The following is a 12,583-nucleotide window of genomic DNA, read 5'->3' on the forward strand; positions in this document are numbered from 1 at the left end:
GGTCCTTTATAAGTTGTGCCATGGTGAAGTTTTAGAAAGTAAATTGATGTTTTTGTCTGTGTGACAAGAAAAGTATTTGGGTCATCTGGGGTCAAAACTAGGTCACTAGGTCAAAAACTAGGTCAAATAATAGAAAAACCTTGTGTAGACAGTAGAGGTCACAGTTTTTATCCAATCTTTATGAAATTTGGTCAGAATGTTTATCTTGAGAAAATCTGGGTTGGGATTGTATTTGGGTCATCTAGGTTCAAAAACTAGGTCACTAGGTCAAAAACTAGGTCAAATAATAGAAAAACCTTGTGTAGGCAATAAAGGTCGCAGTTTTCATCCAATCTTTATGAAATTTGGTCAGAATGTTTATCTTGATGAAATCTGGGTTGGGATTGTATTTGGGTCATCTGAGGTCAAAAACTAGGTCACTAGGTCAAATAATAGAAAAACGTCAACAATTTGTTTGTGTAGACAGTAGAGGTCACAGTTTTCATCCAATCTTTATGAAATTTGGTCGCAATGTTCATCTTGATGAAATCTGGGTTGGGATTTTATTTGATTCATCTGGGTTCAAAAACTAGGTCACTAGGTAAAAAACTAGGTAACTAGGTCAAATAATAGAAAAACCTCGTATAGACAATAGAGGTCACAGTTTTCATCCAATCTTTATGAAATTTGGTCAGAATGTTTATCTTGATGAAACCTGGGTTGGGATTGTATTTGGATCATCTGGGGTCAAAAACTAGGTCACTTGGTCAAATAATAGAAAAACCTTGTGTAGACAAGAGAGGTCACAGTTTTCATCCAATCTTTATAAAATTTGATCAGAATGTTTATCTTGATGAAATCTGGGTTGGGATTGTATTTGGTTAGTCAGGTGAGCGGAGGAGGAGCATATAGTTGCCAGTTTGTAGTTCCTTACTTCCTTCCTTCCTTCTGTCACACTTTTGTTACAGTTTCTCATAGCATCTTCAATATTTTACCGATCTCTTACATATTTGGCATGTATGTACCTTGCATGGACCACTACCTTTTGATGAGGTTTGACGTCACTGGGGTCAAGGTCACCAAGGTTTTTGAAGATTTTCCGTCACACTTTTGTTACAGTTTCTCATAGTGCCTTCAATATTTAACCGATCTCTTACATATTTGGCATGTAGGTACCTTGCATGGACCTCTACCTTTTGATGAGGTTTGACGTCACTGGGATCAAGGTCACTGAGGCTAATAATAGATTTTCCGTCACACTTTTGTTACAGTTTCTCATAGGGCCTTCAATATTTTACCAATCTCTTCAAGATACCTGGCATGAACCTCTACCTTTGATGAGGTTTGACTTCAAGGTCACTGAGGCTAAAAATAGATTTTCCGTCACACTTTTGTTACAGTTTCTCATACCGCCTCCAATATTTTACCGATCTCTTACATATTTGGCATGTAGGTACCTTGCATGGACCTCTACCTTTTGATGAGGTTTGAGGTCACTGGGGTCAAGGTAACAGAGGCTAATAAAAGATTTTCTCAAGGTCACACTTGTTTATGCCTCCAAAGGAGGGCATATAGTGATCACACTGTCTGTCTGTCTTTCCGTCACACTTTTGCGTTTAGGTTTCGAAAAATGCTCATAACTTCTATGTCGCTTCAGATGTAACCTTCATACTTGGTATACATGTGTATATGGACAAGGCCTTTCCATAACCACAAATTTTTTTTACCCCTTCAACCTTGACCTTGAACGTAGAGTCTGTGTTTAGGTTTCAAAATCTGCATTTAGAATTCCAAAACAACATTTTTCGGGGGCATATGTCTTCCGATGGAGACAGCTCTTGTTTTACACACAATTAACCCATATATCGACAAAGCATAATTGGGGAGCATCCATCAGTTTTACTGATATCCTTGTTTATTCTCAAGTAACTTCCCAGTTTTATAGCATGACAGAAATCATCAAAATCTTTTTCAACACATGTTTCTCCATAGTAATGTTCTATTATATTTCACTATCATCCAATTGAGAAAAAAAGAGCATTCTACCGGGAAAACCACACAGAAAATGTATAGTCGGTTACAAAAATTAACCTGTCATTAGCGCCACCTCCTTGGCATTTGTTCCATCTCTTTTGGAAAAATACAAAATGATCTATTAGACCGACTAGTGGCCAGTGTTTTTATGCATGCAAAAACTTGTGTATGTTCAAAGCATTGAAAGCAATGGTTTAATGTTGTTGGCATTTTAATTGGATGGAAATGTGCCAAAAACATCCATATGGTTTCAAAAACGCCACCATGACACAACTCAAAAAGGTCCTCTGGTTTTTAAAAGGGCTGTATTTGTGTGTTTCTGTACATTTTTGATGAATTAATCTTCGCTGATTTGCACTACATTGAGGGAATTTTTAAATAATGCAAAATATGTGGAAAAACAAATAAAACTTACGCACACTGTAGCATTATTCGTGATTTTTCAAAACATCCGTTCCTACATGCCACCGCCGGAGTAGAATCTGCTCATTAATTAGTTATTAATGCATCCCAAAAATAGGATGCACCCGTCATTAACGGTTGTGTAGTAATGAATATGTGAATAAAATATGCAGAACACAGGTTGATTTAGGACTTCACCTGAGATAAAGTATTGTTTGCAAAATCTGCATTTATTTTTATGTGCATTAAATGTCAAATAAATTCAAATCCATGTTATGATGTGGCAAATGATACCTTGTTGCACTTGAAAATTGGTTGCAAGTGTTACATTAAATGTTTGAAAAAGAAATTTAATGAATGCACTTTTATAATGCAGATGGGATATTTGTTATCTTGGTGTTACCTGATATAATCAAATGATTTATAACCCTTCATATGATATTGCTATGACTCAGTTGCCATGGGCGCGCATTTTCAATGACTGCCTTTGGACACACATTACTCATTTCCTATGCAATTTTTTACAGCATGGCATGTGGTTAGGAAGTCTGAATTTGGTGCACATTTAAATGAAATTAAAATGACAATTTATCATATTTTAGTAGCAACATGTTCTTAAATTAAATGTCATATGTGGGTAGGAAGTCTTCAGTAGACAAATTAAAATTTGATTTATATATCTGGAGTGGTGAAAAATTATAATCATCAAATCATCAGTGCACATTTTTTTGGTGAACACTTCATTATAATATGTAGTTTTTTCCATATGTATGACAGAACCTTTTGTTTACAGTGTCATTTCAAAACAAACCTTCAGTCTTACAAATCCTTGTGTGTCAACACTGAAATGGGCTTTGTATATTTATAGATTCCAATCTCACAGTCATGGGAATTGTAGTTTGATTTGGTTCGGTTTCACATTCATAAAGTTTTGTTGTCACACATTGATTTGTTTAAGTTTCACATTCATAAAGTTTTGTCGTCACACTTTGATTTGGTTCCGCTTCCCATTCATAAAGTTTAATCGTCACAGAAATGTGAACTTTAAGTAAATAAGGTTTGGTCTTCAAGAAATAGTAATTCAACAAAAATAAGGTTTGGTCCTCACAGAAATGCAAATTTTTATACCCCCCTTCAGGAAGAGGGGGTATATTGTTTTGCACATGTCGGTCAGTCCGTCCACCAGATGGTTTCCAGATGATAACTCAAGAACGCTTAGGCCTAGGATCATGAAACTTCATAGGTACATGGATGACTGGCAGATGACCCCTATTGATTTTCAGTTCACTATGTCAAAGGTCAAGTCACAGTGACTCGAAGTAGTAAAATGGTTTCCGGATAATAACTCAAGAATGCTTACGCCTAGGATCATGAAACTTCATAAGTACATTGATCATGACTGGCAGATGACCCCTATTGATTTTCAGGTCACTAGGTCAAAGATCAAGGTCACAGTGACAAAAAATGTATTCACGCAATGGCTGCCGCTACAACTGACAGCCCATATGGGGGGCATGCATGTTTTACACAAACAGCCATTGTTAAATTAATAATGATCTGTTCTCACAGAAATGGTATTGTACATTAATAAGGTTCTGTCACCCCAAAAAATGGGAAGTGTACATTAATAATGATTGGTTTTCACAGAAATGGGAACTATACATAAATAAGGCTTGGTCTTCACAGAAATGGGATTTACTTGGTATTACGGTTAAGTCCTCGTAGAAATTAAAATGTATTACATTTGTCAACTCAATTTAATCATTTATCTTCTCACTATTTCTGAAATAACTGAAATTGTTAGAGCATTGCCAGTTAAAATTCCGAGCATCAAACATCATAGCCATGAAACTTTGTAATCTGATAATGAAATGTGAAGCAGACACCTTTTGTTTTATGCTTAAACTTTGATTGATAATTCTTGTAAATAGAATTATAAGTCCTCGTTTGAAGAGACTTTTTACAGTGGAAGATATCACAAGGAAGTTCACTGATCTAGAATTATATTTGGAAGTGTTGATTTTCATACCCACAAATAACTGTAGTACCTGGGACATGTTTTATTGCATTCATGAATCATGCAGTTTGGATGTTGCGCATTTGCAATCATTACATTCTTAAAAATAATTCCCAATTTCTTCAATTCATTTTTCTGCAGAATGAATGTAAACATTCCACAGCCCTCACTTTTGTGTATAACTTTGTATACCTTAAGTACTTTTGATGGTTTTTTTCACATGAAACAAATTTATAATTGAGCCGGGCTGTGGAAAAAAAGGGGCTTAATGCATGTGCATACAGTAAAGTGTAGATAAAATGATGCTTAATGCATGTGCATAAAGTGTTGTCCAGATGAGACTGTGCAGTGGGTGCAGTGGGTGCACAGGCTTATCTGGAACAACACTTTAGATGCATGCATAAAGCACCATTGAATCAGAGCTTGGCTCATATATGAGTCGTGTTCTGAGAAAACTGGGCATAATGCATGTGTGTAAAGTGTCATCCTAGATTAGCCTGTGCAGTCCGCACATGCTAATTAGGGATGACAGTTTACACTTTCATGTTATTTTTTGTTGAAAGGAAGTCCCTTTTTACCGAAAATCTAGTTTAAGGGGAAAGTGTCGTCCCTGATTAGCCTGTGCAGACTGCAGAGCAAGACACATATAAGAATGGTCAGCCTGATTCCATGTCTGCTCGCCTGCCAGCCTCAATGTGTCACACTCTGGATCCTGGCAACATTCAGTACATTCTTAAATAAGGTTGTTGATGTTCTTACTTGGACAACAGGCTTATCAGGGACAAAACTTTCCCCTTAGACTGGATTTTTATTTCCAAAAGACATTAAAGCGAAAAGTGTCGTCCCTGATTAGCCTTTATGGGCTGTACTGGCCAGAGTGCCACTCATACTGCAATGTCTGCCAAGCAACCCTGGATGACGTTTCTGTTACAGGAGGAGATATCTCATGCCCTCAAGGAGGTACTCAACTCCATCAAGCTCACCGAGCGCGGCGTGTTCGTTCAGGCCTCCACCCTCGGGTCGCTGGAGGCTCTACTAGAGTTCCTGAGAACTTCAAAAATACCTGTGAGTTGCCTCCCCTGTCATTTTTTTTAACTTAAGGAATTATGATCAAGTTTGGATGGAAAGATATTAAAAGAAAACACTGTCAAACCAAGAAACAAACAAGAAAGATTTTTCACTGTTTTTGCTTGCTCTATTCTGCAAGTTCATGGTATGTGAATGTTTTTTCATTATGCTGGTATCAATATCTGGCCTGTACTTATTATATGTGTTCAGTTTGAAGGTATTAATATAGGGCCTATAGGTATTCATGTTATCAGTATGCAGGTATTAATATAGGGCCTGTACATATGGATGTTTTCAGTATGCGGGTATTTATATAGGGCCTGTACATATCAATTTTTTCAGTATGCAGGTATTAATATCAGGCCTGTACATATTTATGTTTTCAGTATGCTGGTATCAATATTGGGCCTGTACATATTTATGTTTTCAGTATGCTGGTATCAACATTGGGCCTGTACATATTTATGTTTTCAGTATGCTGGTATAAACATTGGACCTGTACATATTTATGTTATCAGTATGCTGGTATCAACATTGGACCTGTACATATTTATGTTATCAGTATGCTGGTATCAATATCGGGCCTGTACATATTTATGTTTTCAGTATGCTGGTATCAACATTGGTCCTGTTCACAAGAAGGACATTATGAAGGCTTCCATCATGCTGGAACATGACACGCAGTGAGTTACTATATCGATGTATATGGGTTATGTTCTGCAAAAACAGGGCAAAATGCATGTGTGTCCTCCCAGATTAGCCTTTGCAGTCCCCACAGATTAATCAGGGATGACTCTTTGCGATTTAATGGCTCTTTTTTTAAAGAAGTCTCTTCTAAAAGAAAATCAACCGATGTTAATCAATTGATTGTCCCAGATAAGCCTTTTTGAACTGAGCAGACTTTGATGGGACAATACTTTAAGCACATGTTTTCCCAGAAAAAGGCTAATGTGCAAGCATTATTCTGTATTGTCAAGGGTTTTCCTGAGGAATAATGACATGTGTAGTAACCAAAGTGATTTTTTTGTGATTTGCCTTACTCTTTATATAATTGAAAAACCAACATTGTCACCTGTTTCTTATAATAATTGAATCCAGGTGAGAAAACACTTTTGATTATACCCCCACAAACGAAGTTAAGGGGGGTATATAGAAGTGAGCTTGTCGGTCAGTCCGTCCGTATTAAGTGTCTGCTCTCTATTTCAAGTTGTTTTCATCTGATCTTCACCAAACTTGGTCAGATGTTGTATCTAGATGATGTCTAGGTCAAGTTCGAATATGGATCATGCCGGGTCAAAAACTAGATCACGGGGTCACTTAGTGCGTTTGTAACATTGAGCATGGTGTCTGCTCTCTATCAAATTCAAGTAGTTTTCATCAGAGTTTCACCAAACTTGGTCAGAAGTTGTATCTAGATGATGTGTAGGTCAAGTTCGAACATGGGCCATGCCGGGTCAAAAATTAGATCACGGGGTCACTTAGTGTGTTTTAAATATTGAGCATGGTGTCTGCTGTTTTTTGTGAAGACAACATGCAAAAAATTCTGTGTCAATACGGCATGTGGGGGTATTCGTCACGTCTGTGACAAAGCTCTAATTGTTGCCTGGGTGATGAACTGATTTATGATATCACAAAAACTTTTGCAAGTCCAGAGATGAGTCCCTTGAGACTGCCCAGTTAAATGTTGTATATAAGTTACATTGTTGTACAAAGTATGAAATGCAAAAAAAGTTGCTTCTGTTTTCAGAATGATAACTTAATAGCCTCCCTGCTAAGGGAGGCACTTAACATACCATCAGTCATGCAAGGAAATAAATTGTCTCCTATTTCATATTATAGAACCACTTTTTAGCTCGGCTGTTTTCGGAGAAATTTTGGAGGTATTGTCATAGCCTCTTCGTCGTCCGCCGTCCGGGTGTCGTGCTAAAACCTTTACATTGGCTCTAAAATTTAAGTGCTTCCACCTACAACTTTGAAACTTCATATGTACATGCACCTTGATGAGTTCTACATGCCACACCCATTTTTGGGTCACTAGGTCAAAGGTCAAGGTCACTGTGACCTCTAATATAAAACTTTAACTTTGCCTCTAACATCACAGTGCTTCCACCTACAACTTTGAAACTTTATATGTAGATGCACCTTGATGAGTTATACACGCCACACCCATTTTTGGGTCACTAGGTCAAAGGTCAAGGTCACTGTGACCTCTAATTTAAAACTTTAACTTTGCCTCTAACATCACAGTGCTTCCACCTACAACTTTGAAACTTTATATGTAGATGCACCTTGATGAGTTATACACACCACTCCCATTTTTGGGTCACTAGGTCAAAGGTCAAGGTCACTGTGATCTCTAATATAAAATTTTAACTTTGCCTCTAACATCACAGTGCTTCCACCTACAACTTTGAAACTTCATATGTAGATGCACCTTGATGAGTTCTACATGCCACACACATTTTGGGTCACTAGGTCAAAGGTCAAGGTCACTGTGACCTTTAAAAAAAATAATAAAAAAATCAGACAAGCTTTTGCAGCCGAGCGTGGCACCCGTTATGTGGTGCTCTTGTTTGGCACCCGTTATGTGGTGCTCTTGTTTACATCCAAGACAAGCACAATTTATGTTCCTACATTTTTAGCAAGGCTGTTTTTCGGAGAAAACCCGATCTATTGTCATAGCCAGCTCGTTGTCCGACGTCCGCCCTAGGCGTCGTGCTCAAACCTTAACATTGGCCGTAACTTTTTAAATATTGAAGATAGCACCTTGATTAGGGCTGTCACGATACGCCGTGAGCGTACCGCGGTATATCGTGGTACGGCAACACTGTATCGCGGTACGTACCGCGATATTTTACAGAATATGTATCTGTAAAGAAAACAGTTTACAAACTTAATTTAACTCAATAATCAGAAAACACTGGTATCACAGTATGACTAGAAACTGTAAAAGAAACTGTAATAAACTTGATAGAAGTAGTCATTGTTTTTGTTATTCGCGTCTTTTTCTAAAATGTCCGCCATGTTGTTTACAATAGCTGTGACTACGACCTGTGTAAATCGAACGCTTCAAGGGCATGTTTAAAATGCGGAGTCAGCAGGCCCAGTATTGAAAATCCGTAGCGTTCTGACTCTTCCTCGACTTATTCATAATCTTAAGATAACATGATTTGGAAGTGCCATGCTTTGAACGATCGATATTCTAAAGAAAGAAAATAAGAAATAGAGTAAACATCTTTTGGATAATTATGAACTTATTTGCAAAGGAAATCTAACCCAAATTCCAAAAAAGGTACGGACCCATACATCGCCGTATTTTAAACGTGAAAGTTAAACATCTACCAGTGGAAGCGCTTGCTTGACCTGGATATTAACGGATTATTTATTTAGCCCTTTTGAATCGCTTCTGCAGTTTTCAAAACGATATCTGTATCAAAATAATTATGTAATGTATTTATATATGTGCAAATTTAATAATATTAAAAAAACCGGTGCGGCAACGCCGTACCGCGGTGCGATTTTTTTCACGACATGCACCGCGATATACCGGTATACCGGTGAATCGTGACAGCCCTAACCTTGATATTTGGCATGCATGTGTATCTCATGGAGCTGCACATTTTGAGTGGTAAAATTTCAAGGTGAACATCATCCTTCGAGGTCTAGGGTCGAAGAAACAATGTCAAGGGAAGTAATAAGCTTTAAATGTACATAGTTATCTGACCTGCCAACATATATTTTTTTGTTTAATAAATCAAAGCGTTGCAGTAGGCGGCATTGTGTTTCTGACAAACACATTGTGGTAAAAGGTCAAGGTCATCCTTTTACGGTCTACGGTAAAAAATACAAATTTAAGGGAAGTAATAAGCTTTTAAAAGGGAGAAAATTATTCAATATTGAACATAGCCACTTTATGTATTTGGCATGCATGTGTATCTCATGGAACTGCATATTTTGAGTGGTCAATCACAGTCACGGTAGTGGCTTTTAATTATTTGCTACTAAAAATAGAGATTTGTTAGAGACAATTATTTTGCAAGGAAAGTAATTTATATAATTATGAATCTCATATTATATATTTCCTTACCAAGAATTGAAGTTCTTTTCACAGTTACTGTACAGATTTATTATTTTGATTATTTATAACTCAAATGATTGATTTGTCAAAGTTTTTATGCCCCTGGATCGATAGATCGGGGGTATATTATTTTTGTCCTACTGTCTGTCATTCTGTCCCAAAACTTTAAGGTTACAGTAAAGTTTTGCAATAACTTTTGAAATATTGAACATAGCAACTTGATATTTGGCATGCATGTGTTTCTCATGGAGTGCACATTTTGAGTGGTGAAAGGCTAAGACCAACCTTCAAGGTCAAAGGTCAAAAATTTTAAACTTTAATATATTAAAGTTTTGCAATGACTTTTGAAATATTGAACATAGAAACTTGATATTTGGGATGCATGTGTATCTCATGGAGCTGCACATTTTGAGTGGTGAAAGGTCAAGGTCATCCTTCAAGGTCAAAGGTCAAAAATTAACAACTTTAATATAGTAAAGTTTTGCAATTACTTTTAAAATATTGAACATAGCAAATTGATTTTTGGCATGCATGTGTATCTCATGGAGCTGCACATTTTGAGTGGTGAAAGGTCAAGGTCATCCTTCAAGGTCAAAGGTCAAAAATTAAAAAATTTAATATAGGAAAGTTTTTCAATAACTTTTGAAATATTGAACATAGCAACTTGATATTTGGCATGCATGTGTATCTCATGGAGCTGCACATTTTGAGTAGTGAAAGGTCAAGGTCATCCTTCAAGGTCAAAGGTCAACAAAGGGAGATGATGTCTATACCTGCCAAATGATAAATAGAAATTGTATTTCAAAGTGGCGCAGTAGGGGGCATTGTGTTTCTGACAAAATCATCTCTTGTTGGGTCATTAGGTCAAAGGTCAAGGTCACTGTGACCTCTAAAAAAAAATCTGACAAGCTTGCGCAGCCGAGCGTGGCACCCGTTATGCGGTGCTCTTTTTATATAAGCCTTGCGCTGGGAAAATGTGACTTAATTCGTGTGTATAAAGTGTCATCCCAAATGTGACTTAATCCGTGTGTATAAAGTGTCATCCCTAATGTAACTTAATCTGTGTGTATAAAGTGTCATTCCAAATAAGCCTGTGCAGTTTGCAAAAAAAAAAGGAAAGTGTCAACCCTGATAACCCTTGCAGAATCTGGGAAATACTTTACGTACATGCATTAAACCCCATTTTCCAAGACCGAGGCTAATTTGGAATATAAATGTTGTTGCAGGTACGCTGTGATCCTAGCGTTTGACGTGAAAGTAGAGCGCGAAGCCCAGGAGTTGGCAGACAGTCTCGGTGTAACAATATTCACAGCCGACATCATCTACCATCTCCAGGACAAGTTCATGAAGTATCGTGAAGAGCTGAAGAAGAAGAAACAAGAGGAGTTTAGAAATATTGCTGTGTTTCCCTGCAAGTTGCGCATTCTGCCCCAGTTTATATTTAACGCTCGCGACCCCATTGTGTTAGGCGTGTCCGTGGAGGCTGGGCTTGTGAAGAGTGGCACACCCATCTGTGTTCCTAGTAAAGAGGTTAGTACTGTTACATGCCCATCTGTGTTCCTAGTAAAGAGGTTAGTACTGCCACATGACCATCTATGTTTCTAGTAAAGAGGTAAGTACTGTTACATGCCTGTATGTGTCCCTAGAAAAGAGGTTAGTACTGTCACAGGCCCATCTGTGTTTCTAGTAAAGAGGTAAGTACTGTTACATGCCCATCTGTGTTCCTAGTAAAGAGGTTAGTACTGTCACATGCCCATCTGTGTTTCTAGTAAAGAGGTTAGTACTGTTACATGCCCATCTGTGTTCCTAGTAAAGAGGTTAGTACTGTCACTTTTTCTCTACTCCTTCTATAACACATTTTCACCCCAGCAGTGAGGAGGGGGGTATTAAAGTCAATCTTGCAGAGGGGGATATTGAAGTCCATCTTGCAGAGAGGTACTGAAGTCTCTGGTAGGGGGATATTGAAGTCCATCTGGCAGAGGGGGGTATTGAAGTCCATGTGGCTGAGGGCAATATTGAAGTCCATCTGGCAGAGGGAGATATTGAAGTCAATCTGGTAGAGGGGGATATTGAAGTCCATGTGGCTGAGGGAGTTATTGAAGTCCATCTGGTAGAGGGGGATATTGAAGTCCATGTGGCTGAGGGCAATATTGAAGTCCATCTGGCAGAGGGAGATATTGAAGCCCATCTGGTAGAGGGGGATAATGAAGTCCATCTGGCAGAGGGAGATATTGAAGTCCATCTGGTAGAGGGGGATATTGAAGTCCATTTGGCTGAGGGCAATATTGAAATCCATTTGGTGGAGGGAGATATTGAAGTCCATCTGGTAGAGGGGGATATTGAATGCATCTGGCGGAGGGCGATATTGAAGTCCCTGTGGCTGAGGGAGATCTTGAAGTCCATCTGGCAGAGGGAGATATTGAAGTTCATCTGGTAGAGGGGGATATTGAAGTCCCTGTGGCTGAGGGAGATATTGAAGTCCATCTGGCAGAGGGAGATATTGAAGTCCATCTGGTAGAGGGGGTATAATGAAGTCTATGTGGCTTAGTGCTATATTTAAGTCCACCTGGTAGAGGGGGATATTTATTAAAGTCCCATGGCAGAGTGGGATAATGAAGTCCATCTGACTGAGGGGAGGGGGTATTAAAGTCCCTGTGACAGAGGGGAGCAATGAAGTCCATCTAGCAGAGGGGGTATTGAAGTGCATCTGGCAGAGGGGGATATTGAAGTATATCTGGCAGAAGGATATTGGAAGTCCATCTTGTAAGGGGATATAGAAAGCCATCTGTTATTTTGTCTGCATAAAATGTAAAACATACACCTGAGTTATATGGCCATGAAAATAATTGTAGCTGAGAAAGCATTACAAAGTATAGTCACATGAAAATATTATGCTTAATGCGCATGTTTCAAGTATCTTCCCCAACCAGTCTGTACTGCCTGCATGTCTTCCCCTACCAGTCTGTACTGCCTGCATGGCTCGTTCTACCAGTCTGTACTGCCTG

The 12,583-nt window shown here is 38.2% G+C and overlaps 1 protein-coding gene across 1 annotated transcript in view; it reads left to right on the forward strand.

Moving 5' to 3' along the window:
- LOC127880261 (eukaryotic translation initiation factor 5B-like) overlaps nucleotides 1-12,583 on the forward strand; it is a 129,656-nt gene that overhangs the window by 87,132 nt on the left and 29,941 nt on the right. The window contains exons 21-23 of the mRNA XM_052427584.1: nucleotides 5,366-5,497; nucleotides 6,107-6,183; nucleotides 10,805-11,108. Coding sequence (XP_052283544.1) covers nucleotides 5,366-5,497; nucleotides 6,107-6,183; nucleotides 10,805-11,108 — 513 coding nt within the window. The remainder of the gene's footprint in view (nucleotides 1-5,365; nucleotides 5,498-6,106; nucleotides 6,184-10,804; nucleotides 11,109-12,583) is intronic.

The sequence above is a fragment of the Dreissena polymorpha genome, chromosome 4 (genome assembly GCF_020536995.1).
Source record: "Dreissena polymorpha isolate Duluth1 chromosome 4, UMN_Dpol_1.0, whole genome shotgun sequence".
NCBI lineage: Eukaryota > Metazoa > Mollusca > Bivalvia > Myida > Dreissenidae > Dreissena > Dreissena polymorpha.